The sequence below is a fragment of the Leptonotus elevatus genome, chromosome 14, assembly GCF_054856555.1.
Source record: "Leptonotus elevatus isolate MCC_2025b chromosome 14, RoL_Lele_1.0, whole genome shotgun sequence".
Classification (NCBI taxonomy): Eukaryota; Metazoa; Chordata; class Actinopteri; order Syngnathiformes; family Syngnathidae; genus Leptonotus; species Leptonotus elevatus.
In genome coordinates this window covers 14,276,879-14,299,083 of record NC_141252.1, presented here as the reverse complement: position 1 = coordinate 14,299,083, position 22,205 = coordinate 14,276,879, and the positions used below count along the sequence as shown (strand labels likewise).

The 22,205-nt window shown below is 40.0% G+C and overlaps 2 protein-coding genes across 3 annotated transcripts; both read right to left on the bottom strand.

Moving 5' to 3' along the window:
* Positions 1-4,379: 4,379 nt before the first annotated feature.
* Positions 4,380-5,859, bottom strand: nkx2.2a (NK2 homeobox 2a). 2 transcript variants are annotated; one of them, XM_086094931.1, is made up of 2 exons: positions 5,593-5,859; positions 4,380-5,381 (listed from the first exon to the last, which is right to left on the bottom strand). In XM_086094931.1, exons 1-2 carry the CDS (start codon positions 5,855-5,857, stop codon positions 4,798-4,800), a joined length of 849 nt encoding a protein of 282 aa, XP_085951057.1. In that variant the 5' UTR covers positions 5,858-5,859; the 3' UTR covers positions 4,380-4,797. The 2 variants fall into 2 exon arrangements, with proteins under 2 accessions (XP_085951057.1, XP_085951058.1); XM_086094932.1 differs by having other exon boundaries at positions 4,380-5,354.
* A 56-nt stretch (positions 5,860-5,915) lies between these two features.
* On the bottom strand, positions 5,916-10,264 carry LOC147163095 (uncharacterized). The gene is made up of 2 exons (XM_086094933.1): positions 10,127-10,264; positions 5,916-6,209 (listed from the first exon to the last, which is right to left on the bottom strand). Exons 1-2 carry the CDS (start codon positions 10,190-10,192, stop codon positions 5,916-5,918), a joined length of 360 nt encoding a protein of 119 aa, XP_085951059.1. The 5' UTR covers positions 10,193-10,264.
* Positions 10,265-22,205: the final 11,941 nt, after the last annotated feature.

The window sequence follows — 22,205 nt, the reverse complement described above, 5'->3', positions numbered from 1 at the left end:
TATCGAATGGAATTCATTATCCATTGATAAATAGTAAAATTGAACCAAAATGTATTTTGCATTAAAGTTTCTTGCAAAATCATTTGTGTGATCACTGATTCTTAACCTATGATTGTTTTTGTTTTTTAATTCAGAATGAACTAAAGAGTAAACAAAACCAGTTAAACAACAATTGAGCAATGTCACATGAGAGGGAGTGATTTGTTGTACTCTCCAACCTCTTTGAAACTGAGAGCTACTTCTTGGGTACTGATTAATGCGAAGGGCTACTAGTTTGATGCACACTTCTGAGCCTGCATGTCAAATACAGGTTAATTACTACGGCTGCAAATAATGATAATTTTCGTAGTAGATGACTGACTGTTAATTTTTACATGTACTTATTATGATTCCTTTACTGGTTTAGTCCATATCGTTGTCAGAAAATAGTGGCAAATGATCATCATTATTTTCCAAAGTAAACGTAGTCTTTAATATAATTATAGTATTAAACCTAATTCTTATTGCTAGCTTTTCAAGCTAGCATACATTTAAATGGAAAGCACTACCCAATTAATATTCCTCCAAAGAATATTACCATATGAAATATGGTACAGAACCGATAATTAAATGAAGCATCGGCTGTGCTGTGCCAGTCATGTGAAGTTTGATACCCTGCTTCTGAACAATTGGCCTAATCACATATGCTAATTCTAAATAACCAGCTTCATATGTTTGTAGCTTCGTGGTGCTTCTTTGCATCGACTGATCAACATTGAACTGTTATGACAGTAAAGTTTTATCTCACCAATCAGAAAAATACGTGTTAGGATTTGTTGTATTTTAAATAATATTGAACTATGTTAAAATTTGTATTTTATATTTTAAATTTGGCGTCATGTTGTCTTTTAAATGAAACACACTGGTCAAAACAATGCTATTGTCCGATGCGGACATCATGTAAAATGTCGTCAAAGGCGCCACGTGGCTGCAGGGCTTGGTTTCTTCTTGCTTGACGTCAAGTCGATCCAAACACACTGCAACGTCCTCGCCCACATTCCGTTTTGTGTGGCTATGTGATGTGTTCACGTCGAAGACACTCGCGCACCTTCCCCTCCTGCACTTCGAAAAGTCAGTCATTGACTTTTCCCATATTTATTCATCGTTCAAACAAGGGGAACCCTGGACTCGATTATGAAACGCTACATGTCTTGCCCCTCAGTTTTGTTGAGTTTGAATATTTATTCAGTCTTTGTTGACCTCAGCGGTAAGCTTTGAACTCGTACAGATAAAGACTTCCGAGATTATTTTCATCATGTTGGAGTCTCTCCACGTACCCTCCCTGCTCTTGCGTTTTTTAACTCAATGAGGCCCCCTGTTGGCACCTGCTCACACAAACATCACACAAGAAAAAGGGCATAGTTTTATTTTGACGACATCTTAACGTGCCGCATACACACTTTTTTTCCTGATGTTTCTAACCATTATTATTTGTCTGTAACGTGATAGACAATGACTAGGCCTATATATATATATATTACAGACAAATAATATCTATATTCTCTTTGTTGGTCTGGATTCCGGCTGAGTGAAGACTTCCCATGGAGGACCACACTTCAACGCCATTGTTCACATTCACTGGAGTGAAATAAGCTGCAGCATTTTTGTCCCTCTATCCTATTGCGCCTCACTGTGGAAGTATACTGTTCACTGCCCACTCTGACTCTTCATTTCACACAATAAAATTTCTTGCTGACTAATATTTGCACCCAATAATCCAACGTAAAATAGGAGGCAATTGTTTTTCAAAATTGAAAAAAAAATGGTAAGGATGGGGTTTAATATATGAATTGCCAATTTAGATCAAGTAAAATTTTATAATACAGTACATACGAAGGTAACTAAACTGAAGACCTTTGCTGCCATCTTGTGGCATTTGCGCGCAACAACTCTTTACCACTTGCCTCCGCCCTCCATCACTCCCTCTCTTTTTAATATCAGCACTGTAGCAAATCTAATCTGGATCTCCTTTAAGGCAATAAAACCCAGATAGCTTCCTTTAAATGAAAAAAAAAAAAGCGTCGCTTCATATAGCTTTGAAATCCTCGTTTATTTGGCGATGTGCGTGACAGGGGGGGAAAAAGATTCGTGTCGGGGTTCAAATGGGCAGGATGACGAAGATTCACGGTGTTCCAAGTGCGTATTTCCTCAAGTATTGTATTCCCGGGTTATATGGACAATAGTGTTATGCACGCAGTTTGAACTGCGCATAGAAAAATGATCGTTCAACATTTATTCACCCAAATCTCCAATAAATCTAGCTTGCTTTTCTTTCTTTTGTGAGTGTGCAAAACAATATGAAAGATGTTGAAATCAATTCGGGTCGGCGTTATATTTGTTTTTAAGAATCCAATTTAAGATTAAAAAAAATAAAAATAAAATGTGAGATTTAGGCCTATAGATTGACCTTTATCACATTCAAAGACGATTTTTTTTTCTGTATTTATGGATTATAGCTATTAAAAAGATTTTGGCCTTATTTATTTTCTCTATTCTGTAAATTCCCATTCATTAAATAATACGTTTTATAATATTTTTCCCAAAAGTATAATAGGCTGTGCTGCATTTAAGCAGAAACTAACATTTGTGTTATATGCCAGACAGAGTACAATATTAACACATTTAATCTAATTTCTTTTCACACAAAAAGTGAAGAAGATAACCGTCAGAAAATTAGTGAATGAATTGCTTTTCAGGGTGAAAAAAAACCAATACAGGCAGCGAAGAGTGAAGGCAAACAAGGAAGAACTGTGTCCGGTTTTAAAAATACTTTTCGCGCTGTGTTACACGCTTTGGAGGGGAGACAATAATCAGCCTTTGACTTTTGGGAAACAGGAGGATGCAGCAGGCAGAGCAGAAATGAGAGGGCTCTTGTTGGCTCCGCTCTATCAAGGAAGAAGGACTCCCTGTTATCTGTGAATAGAGCTTCTTCTTTTGGCCGACCAGAATAGATATAGCACGAATTTTTAATTCGTTTTTCTTGGAGAGACAACAATGGTTTATTTGAAAGCTTGACACAATTTGGGTTTTGTGAAAGATCTCCCCCCGCCCCCCAGCCCTCCTTGTCCGAGCACATGCAGCTGTCCATATGGGATACGACGTGTGTAGTAAAAGATCACAATGACACCGAGTGACAGGCGGCACAAAAAGCCCAAAGATGCATCTCCCTGACTCTGAACACCACCGACAAACTCTGACACGCTTGCTTTCTTTTTTTTTTTTCTCCCCCCCCCCCCCCCCCCCCCCCCACTGTCTGCATCTCTACGCCGCTGCTTGGTAACATGCACGCCTCCAACATGCACCAGAACCGAGCCTGGCCTTTTGTCTCTGGGCTTGGCCTTGTACTGTATTGTGCAATAATAGAGTCCAACTAAATAAAATAAAAATTATTTCTTTCTTTTTTTTTCTTTTTTTTTTAAATATATAGTCATTCGATTATAAATAATAGCAAATATCCTTCTACATGCGGCCAGAAAAGTTAAAAAACGACCCGGAGTTATTCCACTTTAAAGTGCATCATGTGCCGTGCGAACAAACGCTCCAAAATCAGTAGCCCCCTTGAGACGCCATTTTGTAAATAATTAGCAAATGTGTCCAATTTAGCTGTTTGCCCAGTGATGATATGGGCGGCTCAAACATCTGCTGGGATATTGTGTGTGCATGTGTGTGTGGGAGGGGGCAAACGAAATGCAGACTTTTTTTCATCATATTTACTCAAGATATTGACTGCAGTCAGATAATCCACCGTGGGAGTCATTTTTTTCCTGCGCGCACCTTAAAGAAGAAACATTTCAAACTAATTTGTTGCAGACGTAGCCTGGGACAGCAATGTGGCGGGAATTGTATCTGGAAATATTATTATTGTTTACATTTAAATGGAATGTATTAAATTGCGAGCATCCTGATGACAGCCAAATATTCAATCATTTTCTTCTTCTTGTCTGCAAGTCAGACGCCTAACAAGATAACAGCACGTTTATTGCATTACACGGCTTTTGCTCCGGCTTGCACAAGGCCGGGGACCGGTTGCAGATGCAACAAAAAGGAGAGCTTTTGACATAAAAGCTTCTTGTGTTGAGAAGCCCTCTTCTAGTAAGTGAGTGGATTTCGCTCCCATTTCACGAGTGACTTCAAGATTTATATTGAGGGCGATTGGATTTAGAAGAAATATTCTCATTGTCTGCCAGGCTTAGTGTATGTGTTTTTGAAATGTGATAGGCGCGCGTTCAAGAAAATCTAATGGGAACTAATCGCACTTGGCGTGATATTAAATTCCCCAAATTTACGCATTTGTCACCAAATAATTAAAGATTAAATAAAAACAAAATTATAACGAGATCTGAAAAGTTGCCAGTGTTTATTCATGGCCATAAATATTTTTCGGTCCATAAAAGAAGCAAGAAATTAACATTTCTATAATTATAAAGTGGTTCGTACGTGCTGATAATAACACGAGGGGCAAAGGGGAGAGAAAATATCTACAACCAACACACAACATACTTTTACCAAAAAAAATGTTCACAAGAAGAGCATTGACATTCTCGATAAATTCTATTTGGGGCGGGGGGTTGGAGCCAGTTCTCTTAACGAAAACATGTAAACACGGTGCACACATGAGCCCCGAATAAAAATGGTACTATAGTGCGTGGACTGCGCGAGGGGGGAGGAGGAAGTCTTTCGTTTCGTGTGTGGGTTTGCGTACTGCCTAGTGTGCCTTCCCCAAAAAAAACGAGTCTGTGTCTGTCTGTATCGCGTCCCTTACCAAGTCCACTGTTGCGTTTGCACCAAGTGGTGCGCCGTGGGGAAGTGCGGCGTGGCCGTGGCGCCGTACTGCGCGTTATACTGCATGTGTTGGAGCGACTGCGCGCCGTACGCCGTGAAGGGGATCCCGGCCTGAAAAGTGGCCGCCAAGTCCTGAGCTTTAAGTGTGTGACAAGGCTTCCCGTCCCTGACTAAGACGGGCACGGCCACCCGCCTGGGGGAAGGGAGGTGGCTCACTTCCATACCTTTCTCGGCCCGGGCTCGCTTCATCTTGTACCGGTGGTTTTGGAACCAGATCTTGACTTGGGTCGGGGTAAGGCGGATGAGGCTGGCCAGGTGTTCCCTCTCCGGGGCGGACAGGTACCTCTGCTGTCGGAAGCGGCGCTCCAGCTCGTAGGTCTGCGCCTTGGAGAAGAGCACCCGCCGTTTGCGCTTCTTGCCCGAGTCGCTGCCCCCGCTGCTGGACGTCTCCTTGTCGTTGTCCGGCGATTCGTCGTCGGCGGACGGCTCCGGGGATTTGGCCGAGTCCTGGGAGCCGGCGGAGAGGCCGTGCACTGCGGCGGCGAGAAACGGGAGGAACACTGTCAAAATGTTATGGCCGGCTCCAAAAAAGACACTCAGAAAACATTTCAACATGCGTGCATGCATGCATGCGCGGGTGGTCAGTCAAGCGTGCAAATGTGCTTTGTGTAATATCAAATCGAATTCCAAACAAGCGTTATAATATAAAGCGCCATCAACGCTTCTTAATACATCTTTGACAATTCTTAAAGATAATTAGCCTCTACTTACATGAATATTGAATACTGTCCGTGGTGGCGAGCCATCTTGTGTACGGATTGTCGCTCGTGTCATAAAAGGGGTTCTTTAAAGGCAGGTTCTGCACGTTTTCCAGGGGACTTTTCACCAAAACTCCCGTGCTTTTCGTGGTGGACGTGCTCTCCGAGCCCTCCGTGTCCTCCTCCGCCCCGGTGATAGATCCCTCCTCGTCATTCGTGTCCGGAAGGTCCAAAATGTCCTTAACAGAGAAGCCCGTCTTTGTGTTGGTCAACGACATATTCTGGTGGGGGGGCGACCAACCAAAAAAAAAAAGTTGCAGCACCAGCACCTTTCTGTCAGACAATCCGCTGTTTGAGAAGACACACACAGGGAGAAAAAGGAGAAGCTGAGCTGGATTTGGAAGCGGAAAGAGGAGAGTCGAGGCTATGGAGAGGAGTCACTGTGGGCGAGCATCGCCTGCAGAAGTCGCTCTGGTTCGGTTTCAGAGAGTCCAGTGAGGGATGCCAAAGTGGCTCAAGTGCTACGCGCGGCTCATGGATACAGTGGCGGTGCTGCTGCTGGGTGCGGGAGGCAAATAAGCCATTACCTTGTCCGATCCGTCCATATAAGGTTGGTCTGCACACATGAACCTGCAGCGAAAAAGCGTTAAAACACGCGAAAGGTTGGCCACGTGTGGGCGGGTCTTAGGAGTCAAGTGGATGAAGACAGTGTTTGCAGATGTGAAATTGTGGGTTTTGGGGAGATCCGAGCATCTACCATTGGTGCTTCAGCGCGTGATGAGTGGTATAACGTGTCAATTAATTATAAAGACGGGGAGGGCCTTTTTTTCCTTTTTTTTTTACTCCCTATTTACATACAAAGAAACTCTAAGTAGCTTTCGACTCACTGTTCTTTGCTCGATATTTCAATACAAACGCTTCGTTTGTGTACATTTTGCTATACGTTTATTTTCATTTGTTGGTTTTTGTCCAAATATTAAGGGGTAATTTATGTAAACCTTCTTAGTCAATATTTTGGCCAAGGCTTAAGGACAAGAGGTTGGAACAGGCTTTGTTTGTTCTCTTCAGTGGACAGACGACGAGCTGATTAATAATAATAATAATAATAATAATAATAATAATAATAATAATAATAATAATAATAATAATAATAATAATACACATAAAAAAATATATCCTTACAGAACTTGTTTTGTTTTTAATGACCGAATCAATCTCTTCAATTCTGGCACCACATCCCAATATTTGTTTTTCGAGTGTGTAAAGCCTCTTTTTGTGTCTTTTCTACCACTAAAAGGGTGGCTATCATTGTTGGTTACTTTATTTTCCTCCCCTCAGACTTTCTCCTGCCGCTCTCCTCCCTCTGCCCGCCATCCAGTATGTGACGTGGGTGACAATGTTTCCCGTTTTCAGCAAGTCCCCGCGGCCGCATCCTGGGTGGTCGGACCCGGGCAAACACAAATACAAACCGATTGCTAAGCTGCAGACAATGGCGGAAATGTAGACAAATGTCCGGCTCCTGTTGGAAGCTTTTGTGCCGCTGCAGTTTTTGCATTTATTTCAGGCCCCCCAAATAATAGATGATTGACGCCCCGCGCACAATGCTTTCCAACTGTTTGGAATAAATCTGAGCTTGTTCCTAGTTGTCATGGCATTCAACCGCTTTCAATGGACTATCTCTTCATTCAATCCATGGATCCTTGCACAGTATTAAGGAAAGTCCTCCGGGTCGCGCGCGCACACGCACGGGCACGCGCGCGCACACGCACGGGCACGCGCGCGCGCACACAATAGAAAACTTGTCAGAACTTAGGGGCGGAAAGTGGCGTGCAACAAATCGATTTTAATGTAAACATAGGCCTATATAGCTATTATCATAGTATTCAGGTTTTTATCATAATGAACATTATTATTAATGGTGGTAATTATTATTATTATTATTATTATTATTATTATTAATAATAATAATAATAACAACAATAATAATAATAATATCACATATCCTATTACATTTCGACAAACTTCCTGTTTTATGTTTTATTAATATTGTCTGATGTACAATATTTTTTTACCTATAATTTATTACTTTATATTATATATATTTTACACCTCTGGCATGCAGGCCTTTTATTCCACAAATATAATTAATCTCACGTCTCAGCATCATCACCACAAAGGCTCTATTCACTTTTATGGACAAACAAACTGGAGCGGGTTCTTGGGTGAGAGCGAGGTGGCTGACAAGATCCACCAAGTAATGCTGCACCCAGTTAAAGCCGACATGTGTGTTGGACAAGGGCACACACCCTGAGAGACATTTTGGCCCGCGCGAGCAGCTGCAGCCTCATCATGAAGCACACCGGGCCCAGTTGCATGATGTCATTTGACTGTTACTTATTTAACCCCCAAAAGTGAGCTGAGCCAGATCAGGCCGTGTTTAGTGCACGCAGGCTTATCGGCCCATGTCACGAAGATTTGCTTTTGTGTGTGTGTGTGTGGCACCGTGACAAGAGGGTGGCAAAAGTAGTTGCAGCACACCGGACTAGAGGAGCACTTTTTTTTCTGGGTTTGAGAGGGGGGTGGTAGTGCATGTTTGATCAGTCTCGTGAGGGTTTGTGCAAGATGAGCTAAAAGTGCACATGCAGGCTAAGTGGACTTATCCACTTGGAAGGACTATCTGCTGTGTTTACCTGTTTACTTTAACTGCGAGTTCAAACACTACTGACTCTCAACTTCCCTTCTCCCTTTCTTCATCATTTCATCATCATCATCACCATCATCATTATTATTATTATTATTATTATTATTATTATTATTATTATTATTATTATTATTATTATTATTATTATTATTATTATTACCATCATCAAATAATGTGGGTTTTACTTAGTTAATAAACTCAACGCGATTCATCTGCATTTAATAATAGTAATAAACAAATATACGTATGTTATTTCAAATGTTTTTGCAAATTTTGGTGGATTAAATGAATTGTGATGAAATAAAAGTGTCCTGAAATGAATTCTTTTGTTTGACATTATTATGCGTTGTGTTGGCGTTGTGTGCGTGTGTGTGAGACAGAGAGATAAAGAAGGGCCTCCATGCACGCTGCAGATGCATCTACAAATCATTGGGCGCAGATCTGCTGCTTTCCAGCATGAGCCACTTATTTGTGCACTAACACTGAAAAAAAAAATACATGTTGATCTTTTTGTTTTGTTTTATTCTAGAAGAAAATAGTGTTTAGCTCTTAGGACCTTACGAGCCCATTATAAGTGAATAGACAAACATTAGCCTATACAATATGCAATGTATTCATTAACATCTACCAAAAACGTTCTTGTTTACATTTTCAGCAAAAGTAACTTAAAAAAAAATCGTCTTTTTTTTTTTTGCATGATTCCCCAAACATCTCGCGTGAGTAATTAAAATTCCCTCCTGAAAATTCATGCATGGCCACAATTGTTCCCTTACAACAGAAGAAAGAGCTTTTTATATTCTTGATTAAATACATCTCTCGATTGAACGCACCACTAAGAATTTGCCGCCGGAGAATCCATAATAATGTTGATGGTTCCCCCCTTCTTCTTAATCGCCGAATTTCAGCGTGTTCGGCCGCCTCGGGACGAGAGTTGTGCTTTGATAAAGGTGACCACTGCCGCCTCGGGCACCCGTGATAAATGTGACAAACCCGATTTCCCTCCTCCATGATTAAAGACTACATCTAATATTCAGGTAAAGCCGCTGCGGTTTATTTAAAGGGTGGCTAAGCCGCGGCCTGTGGACATATAGCTCGAGGGGAGATTTTTTTTTTTTTTTTAAAGCACAGAATCCACCACTTCCAGGCAAAAGGGAAAGTCTTTATTCGTCTCTATTGGTGTGATAATTAAACATGTCACGGTGAGATTAGCCATGCCCCCAGAGGCTGACTTCAGTTGTTAAAGCAGCAGTTTATTTGTAACGGTGGATTTCATGCCACGCGCTGTCATTCTTTGCCATTTGCATGAGGGTGTGTGCGCGACGAATTGCTAAAAAGGCTTGCAATTCCTTTTTTGACAATTGTAGCAAGCGAGCATAACTGTTTTTAATCTGTGTCCTTGCTTACAAAAAAAAATCAACAAATATGCTTAAAATCCAACATAAGTGCACAAGTGCACATAAACAAGTAAAGAAATAAACACAGACTGTCACGCTCATACAGAAACGCGTCTCGCCTCTTCTTTGGCAGCTTGTTTGCTGAGTGTCACAATAACGTGAACATCTGTTGACATCTGTAGAGCTCTAGCGGTCCCTACCGGCACTTTTGAGAAACAACAGGGGGTATACCCAAAATTGGGCAACTTGGGATAATTGTTAATTGCAATTGTATGTTATTGTAATGAAAGTGTCCATTGAAGTATATCTATCAAGGAGTCAATAATGCATTTGGAAATCAGAATATTTTCGTCAAGGTGCAGATCCAGTGCACCCGTCCACACCCACGTGATGACGACTTCCTTATAACACTGCAAGCAGATGAGCGAAAGAAAGCTCGCAGTGGGGCTTACCTCGTACACCGGAGGGAGGCTGCTGGTGGAAGTCTTGGCCGCGTGCAGGCAGCGTGCGGGTTTCATGAAATATCTCCAAATGAGAGTGAGGAGTGCGTGCACAGATAAGCCTGATGTGGTTTATATACCCCGAAAGCAAGTGCTTGTCGGAGAGCGTTTGCATAGCTGGCCAAGAGGCTCTGCTCCCGCTAACTCCTTTGCATTGCTCAATGTTTGTTTTCCCTTCTATGACGTGAGACAAAATATTGGCCATATGTTCATCGGGCCATAAAGCGGACTGAAACGCAAACACAGCAGCCCGTGGATCAACCCTGCCTGCGTGCGCCTTTGGTTTTTTTCTCTTCCGTTTTTTTTCTCCTGCCATCTGCAACCAACGTGGACTATGATGTGGGTGAATAATGTTACAGTTAAGGAGATAAGCGGGGTAGGAGGTTGATCTTCACATTATTCGCCACGTAGGGCTCTCTAATAAATGGCTTGGTAACTAAGAAGCAACACTGAGAGAAGAGCAGATGTGGCATGTTATCCGGCACGCAGCCACGTTTACATTAGATACCCTGATACAATGATTGATGAGCAGCCTGCACGGTTACGCCGATTCACAAGCCACATTGTGGACCCACCATTTCTTCCAAACTACTCCACGAGTCTCTGTTTAAATACTGCAAAAGGGGCCAAACTGCCAAAAATATCACCATCATCATCATCATCATCATCATCATCATCATCATCATCATCATCATCATCATCATCATCATCATCATCATCATCTCCAAAGTCACCACTACACAAAATAGAATAAAATCAAAAAAAAAATGTAATGGCTAATTAAAGCATGAATGTTCATAATTATTCTTTACAAGATCAGGATTTTTTGGCCGGTCATCGATCAGCAATCAACCACTTTGAAAGAAATAATAACGATAACCGATCACCGATTCAATCAGATGATCGAGCAATAAATATACAAGTAGAACTATCTATTTAAATAGTTTTATATTCTTCTCACAAGGGTCGCTGGTGCCAATCCCAGCTGGCTTCGGGCAGTAGGCGGGGTACACCCTGAACTGGTTGCCAGCCAATCGCAGGGCACACAGAGATGAACAACCATCCACACTCACAATCACACCTATGGACGATTTAAAGTGTTCAATTAACCTGCCATGCATGTCTTTGGAATGTGGGAAGAAACCGGAGTACCCGGAGAAAACCCACACAAGCACGGAGGGAACAATCAAACTCCACCCAGGAAGGCCGAAACCCGGACTCGATCTCACGTCCTCTGTGCTGGGAGGCGGACGTGTTAACCAGTCATTCACCGTGCTGCCCGGAAAAAGTAATAAACGTAATTTTTTTTTTTAAAAAACACTTATTAACATTAAATATAACACGTGATGTCTTATTTCGCAGAGCCAATTAATTGATCTATCAGACAAATTAAGACATTACAACCGACCACCGAATTAGCATAAAAATGCTAAATATCACCTGACCCCGATCCAGCCGATCAGATTGGTGTAAAGTCTATTTATAATGATGAGTCAACGTTATTTACAACAACCTTGATGATGATGATTAAAGCTGTGTGTAGATTTGCACTAATGCTGGGGTCACCTATATGGTGCCTGTTCTAAAATGAGCTCACCAGTAAAGAGACATTGTGATTTACTAGGACTGTTGCACATTTCAAAATGTAAATATTTGCATTGAATGATGCTTAAATGAAGAAATTATGTTTCACCAGCTGTCTTGAAAATGTAAGTTAAGTCAAATTGAGGATTATCTTTGTTTCACCTCAGGATTTAAAATAAACTTGATTTTGCTACGCTACTGTTTTTATATTGATATTAAATATTCAATTGTGTCTCTTGTTTAACATTTAACACCTTGATATTTATACTTCACTCTAAATTAAACTAAGTGCAAGAAAATTGTCATTAATAAGTAAAAATAAAATAAAAAACAACCAACCCACATTTTCCCATTAATTTAGCACATCTACATATTAATTAATCAATCATGAATCATGTTAATTATTTAATTTATATGACTGTTTGGATAATTCCAATTCCACAATTTGTTTCACAGTAAAGGGTACATGACAGAACTTTTTTTTAATTCGTAAAAAAAAAAAAAGCTTTTTTTTTAAGAAGACTGTATATTATACCATAAACACACAAAAAAGTGACCACGATAAATCACTTAAAAAATATCCATCACTTATTTGACCTATATAACTTGTAAAAGTAAATTGAAAAAAACATATTTTAGAGAAGAGAAGTTATAACAAAGAATTTAGATAATGTTGATGCACAAGTGTGCTCACCAACATAACCGTGGATGTGGTTGCGTTCAGAATTCATCAATCACATTAAATGGGTGATGCCACCATTTAAAGCAGACCATTTAAACTGACACACTCAGAATTGCCCTCAAATAACTTTTGAAAATAAAAACGTTGACTGTAGATGAGCAGCTTTAAGTTGTAATAATACTCTTCACCACTAGATGGCAGACCGCTTAAGAACAACATCTACCCAAAGATTCTACCGCTCCACCAGAGAAGCTCGGGTCCCGGCTTCTGGAAATTAGGTCAAGAAAATGGTTCACTGATTTGAAACAAATCTTTCTGCCGAGTTGGCTTAGTGACTCAGCCATAAAAAAATATTTCAACCTATGACACAAATCTCAAAAGTACTCAAAAAACAGTGATTGTTTTTCCAAGAGAATCGTTGACAATTGCTTTGAAGTGCACGAGGAGTTGCTCAATTTGTATACTCCAAAAAGGATGGATATGTTCAATGTGTTACAATTGTATATGGTCAATAAATATATTAACATACTGTACTGTATATTGATCCATTTAAAAAAGGCACACATTTTGTCTTTATTTAAAATGGCATTTTTGTCATACATGTGGCCCCCCTAGTAGTGCTGACAGAAAAAAAAATGCCCCCTACTTTGTTTAAGATGGCTGTCCCTGATAATTAAAGTATCTCTTACTAACAAGCAATAAAGCTCAGTTGTTCTAATAGGCCTTTCCTGACATTTATTTATGTATTGCTTTTTTATAAATTTTTTACTTGTATTTTTTTTTTGGTCTGAAACCTGGGCCTTAGTTAGCGTGGAGGAAACTACGAACAGTTCCAAATACCGATGCGTGTTAAAAAAATAAAATAAAATAAAAACAACACCAAATTTCTTTTGCATCCTTATCCAGACTGATACCTTTGAACAATGAGATCCCTTTGAAGCAGTGGAAAAAGCAGACTGACTGCAAAAATGTCATGAAAAGCCCACTAAAACAGCTGCAATTTATTTGGGGTCCATAAAGACATTTTAAATGATGTCAGGTGTGTGCTGATTTAAAATAAGTTTAAAAATGTGATTGGTTCATTCTGAACACAGCCAGATTCCAATTTATGAGAGGGTGTGCACACTTGTGCATTCACATTAACTCTGGCGTTTATTTGCACTATAGTCAACAAAATTATAAATGCAACATTTTTTTTTTTGCTCCCATTTTTTATTAGATGAACTCAAATATCTAAAACTTCTTCCACATACACAATGTCACCATTTCTTTCAAATATTTTCCACACACAAACCAGTCTAAATCTGTGATTGTGAGCACTTCTCCTTTGCCGGGATAATCCATCCCACCTCACAGGTGCGCCATATCAAAATGCTGATTAGACACCATGGTTAGTGCACAGGTGTGCCTTAGACTGCCCACAATAAAAGGCCATTGTGGAAGGTGCAGTTTTGTTTTATTGGGGGGTGGGGTTCTCGGGACTCAGAAAAAAACGGGCAAGTCAGTACTTACTGGTTTTCTGAGTCCCCAGACCACCTTTCAGAGTGACCTTTTACGGTAGGCCGTCTAAGGCACACCTGTGCACTAATCAGGGTGTCAAATCAGCATCTTGATATGGCGCACTTGTGAGGTGGGATGGATTATCTCGGCAAAAGAGAAGTGCTCACTATCACAGATTTAGATTGGTTTGTGAACAATATTTCAGAGAAATGATGATAATGTGCATGCGGAAGAAGTTTTAGATCTTTGAGTTAGTCTCATAGAAAAATGGGAGCAAAAACAAAAGTGTTGCGTTTATATTTTTGTTGAGTATCTATCTATCTATCTATCTATCTATCTATCTATCTATCTATCTATCTATCTATCTATCTATCTATCTATCTATCTATCTATCTATCTATCTATCTATCTATCTATCTATCTATCTATCTATCTATCTATCTATCTATCTATCTATCTATCTATCTATCTATCTATCTATCTATCTATCTATCTATCTATCTATCTATCTATCTATCTATCTATCTATCTATCTATCTATCTATCTATCTATCTTACGGCAGCATCCCCTGCATCAGACATACAGAAGCTGACAAGCAGACGGCTAATTGTCGGGGAAGAAAGCAATACAAGGCAAACACCAGGCGAGCTATTATGACACCTTTGGGGGTGTAGAAGCTAAATCAAGACAATGATTTTATTGTGGGGAGCCTGGAATTCGTGCATGATAATAACAGCGTTGCCTGGTGTTGCAGGAGTGACCATCAATCAATAGTGAATACATGGCTGATGCGGTTTTTGTGCGGCGCTACTTTGTTGATGAAAGAATGAGATTATCCTCCCTGCCATCGCTGTGTTCAAGGGTGCCACTAAGACCCGAAGAATACAAATAAATAAATTGGCCTCATACCTCGTTTTAAATTCCACATTAAGGCAAGTAGTTAGTTAGAGTTGGAATGTATTCATGGGGTTCACACCAGTGAGAAAGAAGCTTTCCACTCAGCCGTTCTGAGAATACCCTTGTTTTGTTTGAGATTTGTCACAAGTGCTCCGGGTGCTAAATACAAGACCTCCTGAAAAGGGATGGGTAAGATAGGCCCTGTCGGTCAAGCTATTATCAATCCCCGGCCTTAAGCTCGATGATGACCATACTTCAAATGTTGTTAATGGCTGCGCGAGGACACGCTGGCACGGCTTTCTGAAATCAATCAGTTCAAGTTTTAATGTATCGACCACTCCAGAGGAAAGTGGGAGAGCTTCTCAAGGAAACGGGCGCGGTTTTCATGGATGTTACACTTTTTAAAAAGTTCAATTAAACCCGAGGGCTCACTTGTATGCTGGAGACTCACACACGATGATAGCCTCTGAGATCCGTTTGAAAGGTGTGGCAATCCCCCCCCCCCCCCCCAATGCATGCACTTAGAGAGGTTTAGCGTGAGATGGCGGCGCCCTCACTGTTAAGGTGTGAATGAATGGCTGTTTTTAGCCCTTCAAGAGCAGCCGGCCAAAGTAGAGGAGATGAGCTGTTGTCCAAGAAATGCTTCACATCAGATGAGTATTTGCATGTCTTACATGACAACATGCACGTTGTGAATGAGACGAGCTCTGGAGTATGCAGGTCTTAACATTTTTTTGAACCGACGCTACGAGCTCGAGAGGTGAAATAGAAAAGGATGGAATGAGCTGTTTGAAAGCGGCGTGAACTCGAAAAAGGAATAAGTTCAGTGGGCACTCAGGAAATGTCAGCAATTGCCATCGAATGATTATATTTGTGGGTGTTTTGTACTTGACATAAACATCTTTTAACTCAAATTCCTCGTTTTCAGTGAAAGGTATGACGGCTTAAGGCAAATGAATGACCTCAAGGCAACATCTTTGATTTGGAATCGAGTCTATATTACTGTATATGGACACAAATGTTGAGGCGCAGCTGTTCATTCATTAATGGACTAGAGAGACACTCGTTAGAGTGCAGACTACAGTCAAAATGAAAATATCTGCAAAAGATGTAAAAACAGTCTCCAATTTTTACATTTAAATAAAAATCATTTTGGTAATGGACTGAATATCAGTTGTAAAAAAAAAGAAGTACATCTTTCGTCTAAGAAAGTTGGGGTGCTGAAAGGGGACCCGTCAGGCTTCCCGATGGTCATTGTTGTTTTCATGTTTCTTGGACTGGTTGTGACTGGAGGAAGGACCCTTTTCGGGATCAATAAAGTCATCTGATTCTGAATGCACTCCAAAAAGGGAATTGTTGACCAACTTAATGAAATTCCTTTAATTGCTAATACACGATTGAATTGAATTAATCCAAAGTGAACATATTCAATTGAATATGAATCCAAAGTGAATAAATTAGGTTTAATCTTCATTAACCTAATATATTCACTTTGATTAACTTAATTATATCGTGTGTTACCAATTGAAGCGATGTTTTTATGTTGGTCAACAAATGTTGAGTCTAGTAAATATTTCATCACTGACAACTCAGCCAGAATTCAACAGCATCGTGACAGGCAAGCATGTAGGCGGACATTTTTTTTTCGATTTGGGGTGTTATTACATTACCTGCTCACATTGAAGTACCGATGAGTGGAGCCACGGACTGAAACATTTGAACTCAAAACCTCCTTTGCTCAGCAATAACAGATGGGTTGTGGATGTGACTTCAAATTAAAGTATACGCCGTGATTTGGAATCCAGGTCTAGAGAGTAAAAATGCTAAAACAGCTCGGATGTAGCCACTCGTTCTTCTACTCAACATGTGGAGACGAGCTCATTCACTTGCCAGTTGAGTAGAAGCACATGTGGCTAAAGCCAATCTGTGGCAGGGCTTCTGGACCTGGATTACCCAAACCAGGCAAAGAGTGACTCAAGAAAAATGCATAATAAGGTCACAGAGTGGTCGAGTTAGTATCTACACGTCAACCAAGAAGAAAACCTGCGGAGGCATTTGAAGCTTTAAGTTCCCAAGTGGCAGTCAAGAAACGTTCGGTAAAGGCGAGCGCCCCAAAATAACTGCGGCGTTTTTCGTAAACCTGGTGATCAACTACCAGAAACGACTTCTTGCTGTGCTTGCCAACAAGGATTTCTTGACTCAGTACTGTATTGAACCTATGTTTTGCACAACATTCTGCATACTTGCCAACTTTTTTTTTTCGAATCTCCTGCGTGGTTCCTGATCAGTCATTTTTCCCCCGCCAATCTCATGCGGGTTTCACAGTTTATATTGTGCAGAATATTTGACGCAGTACCTGGCAACACTGGCCTGCTTGCATGGTAAGTGGCCGGTGATGGGACTCTCGCTGGAGGCCGTGATAGTCAACAAGCCTTGAGTATTCATCCAAGATTCTACCGGGAAAGCAGTTGGAGGCTGGAGGGGATGGGACTGCAGCACGCAGCAATATACCGGTTCATACATTTTCGGGCTGGTTGCTGTGCACGGATTTTGGTCAGTCGTCACCCCAGCCAAAGAAACCTTGGACCGATACGCTGATAAATAAAATCTCCCTATTTTTCATAAGCCAAAATTGGAAAGTATGACATTTTCTAATTTTTAGATTGTGTTTTTTTTCTTCATGTTTTGGACCAGTTTTGATTTTGATTTAGTTTTAGTTATAGGCTTTTGGACTAAAATTAATTTAAGTTGTAGTCATAATTTAGTTATCTGATTTTATTTTAGTTTTAATCCAATGTTAGTTGACAAAATAAAGAGCAATTTAGTTGTTTTCCTTCAGCATACATTTCAACTTTTATACACAAAATTATAACACACCTACTTGTAACTTTAGTTTAACACGCAAGACACATTTAACACAACGGTGTCTTTTTTAAACTTTGTTTCAATGAAACATGTTGAACTGACAATAATATGCCATCTTAAAATTAGTTTTCTCCAAAATAACAAAAAAAAAGTGCATAATTGCTTGTCTTCAATCTTACAGTTGCACAACGAATGGAAAAATGTTTGAACATTAAATAAAGTGCTGTGAACAGTTTCTGAGTAATTCTTTTCTCCCACCTGCGTTTCTGATTGGATTTTGTGAATTTTCGTCACTGTGTTTGTTTTCGTTTTAGTCATTGCCGAAATTGTCAGTCAATTTTAGTTATCGTTATCATCTCAATGAATGGCTTCTATTTTAGTTTTTGTTTCATTTTCATCTGCAAAAAAATTTGTGACAAAAAATATGATGAACATTTTTCGTTGACGAAATGATCACTGCTAGCACCGCTTTGGTGACCCGAGCGTCCAGTCCATAAAAGTATCCCTTCATTATATCACGAAGGCGAAAATGATTCACTTGTAGACTACAATTAATTTCAGTTGTGATTTGACGGCAATGTAGCTTGCTTTCACTCATTCATAACATGAGACACATGAGACGCGCTTTACAGTCACACAGTTGACACAGTTCTTCAATTTTCTCAGACAATTCTCACAACACATCAACACATATCGGTTATATTGGTGCCTCCTAGCCATGTTGGATGGTTTTAGTGAAGGTGCACTTAAGAGCTCTGACCTCAACACCATTGAAAGACCGTTTGGATTGACTACAATTGGCACTGTCAGCCAGGCACTCTCTTAGTGACCTCTGACCTGAAAAATGTTCTTCTGGAGGACTGAACAGAAAATTCACAGAAGAGTGGAAGCAGTTATTGCTATAACTTCATAACTGACACGTTCACTTCCTGTTTGCGTTTTGACTTTATTTCATTGGTATTCTACGGCTCTACAAAACAATTGCCTGACATTAACATGAGATGTTTAAAGTCCAAATATCCTGAAAAAGGTGCATCATTAATGCATGCAGAAGTTTCTCTTGACTGAGGCAACGCTGGTACTACTTACTGTATATGAAGTTAAAGTCATACTGTAAGAAAAGAAAGAAGGAAAGTGGGCACATATTTCTCACATAAAAGCTGCAAAGTAACTGTGCGGCAGGGACTATCCATGCAGAGGCGAGGCGACGCTCTTGTTTAATAGCTATGGAAAGGGCATTAAAATCAATCAAGAAGGTCAGCTGGCAGGGTCAGCTTCAACACAGCGGACAATAGCCATCTCCCAAGGTGAAAGTAGAGGAGCAGTATCGAATCACAGCTACGACCTCCTCAACAATCTCAATTGGAGAGGTTTTTAAAACAGGTGGAGAAGCAAATCATGTGGTAAATAAGAGATGGAAGTGACGAGATGCACAACTACAATGGAGGCGCAGTGGCGGTCTCTCAAGGTAGCCGGCAGATGTCAACGTGCTGGGTTGAATTGATTTCACAGCCATCAGTCTATGAAAAGAGAACTTCAGAAATACAGGGTGCAACAGTTAGCTTGCTTTAGTCTCCCAAGATGTTTTAAAACAATAAATCGTAGCATGAGTCAAGGACGGGTTATTGCAAAATGGGCAGAGCTTGTTCTTGTTTTCTCTTCACAGAACATCTTAAGGTAGAGCTTTGAAAGCTTCGCTAAGATATCGACTTTAACCTTCGGCATAGGTCCAAAGTAAAGTATGACAGGAAAGAATATGATACATTTGAATAGCATTGCATGGACAGGTTGGTTGAATTAGAACAGGAATATCTCAAGGACGTTTCTATCTATTCTCTCTCTCGATATATATATATGTAGATATAAATGACTGAAAAATACTTGCTGCATTAAAAACCTTAAAATCATACACAAGCTTAACAACTGAACTCTTCAAAGCAACACAAATCCCAAGTATATGAATATACTGCCGTTTATATATTGTACATAGGTGATCATTTATATTCATTTTTATAGCGGTCAGATGTTTTCTATATTGCAGGTATGATTTTTTTTATTTATTCATTAAGTGATTTCATACAAAAACATGCATGCTCAAGGCCTTCAACTTTTGTACTTAAAATTGTTCTGTCTTTTTATGTGCTATTATTATTATTATTATTATATATTTATATATATCAAATATATTATTATTATTATTAAATATATATCAATATAGTAATTATATATATATATATATATATATATATATATAAAATCTAGTATAATATACGACACATAATAATAATAATAATAATAATAATAATAAAAAATAATAATAATAATATATGAGGCAAGCAATCAGGCCTGGGACTATAAATTAGATGTTCAACTGATATAACAACAATTTGATTAATTTGTTACTGAGCACAAAGTTTGTGTGTGTTTTGTATATCAAACCCTAAAAAGTTCAGGCCTCTAAATGCCTTGCCTGAAGTTTAACCTTTAACATCATTCTTGACAGATTGCCTTGTTTTTGGAAACATGTTATTCGCGTTTACAAAATCAGACTAAAGACCAAGATTCTCTATCAATATATGTGTTTGAGTCGCTGCTTAATGTGTGTGCGTGTTCCAGAAAAGTCCCCATTTGGGTGTGGTGAGCAACCCGCGAGGATATGAACCAAAACCAGACAATGGAGCAAAACACGAGGGCTTAGGGGTGTGAAACATTCACCTTGAACCAGGCTGCTCCTTGCAGACACAAGGATTACCCATCTGCACATTTCTGAAGCCTTTTGATTAAGAATGCATTCAAATTGAAAGACGAAAAGGAGAATACACAATTTAGTAATTTCAATGGCTTCCTGCAGATGGGTTGCTGACATATTTAGATAATCAACGTGGAGATATTTTCTTTATACTCGGCCCGCGTTAGCAATTAACATGTTTTGTCCTGAGGTGAAAACTTTTTTCCAGGCAGTGAAGATGGATGAAAATACATTAGAGGAGGTCATGAAAATGGGCTTCTATTCTTTGCGTTAAAAGGAAGCTTTTATAAGGTGATAGCAGTGCAGGCATAAAACCCTCAAGGGCAAATAAATGATAAAGAACTCATCTTTAATTGGCACCCATTTTCGATTTGATAAATGACACTCCAAATGTCCTATCCACATTTCAATTGATTGCATGGAAAGTCGCTCTTACACTACAACTATGTGGGCCAAAAGCAGACACAATGCTGTCAGAAAAGAACACCAAAGCAAGCTGAAGGTTTCCACATTTCATGCTTGGTGTTATTATTCAACAAACTGCTCAAGGTAAGAAAGAGGTGATTGCTTTGAAATTGTAATTGCAACATAAAAACACAATTATTTTTTGGAGACCTGCTCATTCTATATGACTGTGCCGATCATAAAATGTAATTTTCCAAATATGTGTAGTGTACTACAGTAAACGTTTGTCAGTGCCATGGCTGTGCTGTCCCTTCCTCGGCTGCTCTCTGTCGCCACCTAATGGTGAAAGTATGTGCCAATTCTGAGGAAAAGGGTGTACAAACACATCCTCCCTCTTTCAGCTAATTATGTCTTTTATCTAAAAGACACATACGGCTACTTTAACGTCGGACATCCAGCCGTCCTAATGGGCCATTATTCAAATAAAAGGGGGAACCACTATGGGGTTGGTGACCCCATCCGTACGGCGGGGCCCTCCATCCAGGCACACCTGCTGAGACAAGGTAACGTTTATCAGTGACACCTTCACAGGACCGAAACAAAATGGCAGGCAGGGTCAGCTGTAAGGAGCGTGCCAGGCCTGGCGTATTGCAAACATATCCATTTGCTACGGCCCGACTCTTGTGGTTGCCAGGCTACTGCCTAATATATGGCGACTGAGTGTGCGTCAGGAAAACAGAAGTAAGATGTTGACTTTGAGATAAGCACCTCTTCAAATTAAACACATTGCATTCAAAATAACATTTCCAAAGGTCAACTTTAAATGGTCCCCATTTGGTGTTTAAAAAAAAAGTGTTCTTCAACTCACTGGATCCTCAAATTTGCATATCAGTTACTTTTAGTTAGCGGCGTTTCATTATTTATGTTTTAATTACATTGAATGGAGGGGATAATATCACAGCACGGGAGTTTTGTAGTGTGTGTGCCCTTGTCATCTGAACACTCGGATGTCTCCTTATTAAAGTACACAAAAAGATAATTATGTCCTGCTCTGACTAAACATTGCCATGGTGGCGCACTAGAGAATCATCGCTGAATTGGACACAAGAGAGGCAGCTCTTATGATGAATGTGCTTGCGCTCTCACGCGCACGCTAGCGGTGGACGCATGTCAACTCGCTCTCTCCCGTGCTCATCCCCTGTGTCAAAGGTCAGCGAAATTGTTTTGATGAGACTGATTGCCGCATCAAACAGACTTCGCCGTCATTTCCACTGCCGAGCGAGAGTAGAGGAAGGCACACCTTCTGACAACGTGCAACATTTGATAAATAGATGGATGATAGCTAGCT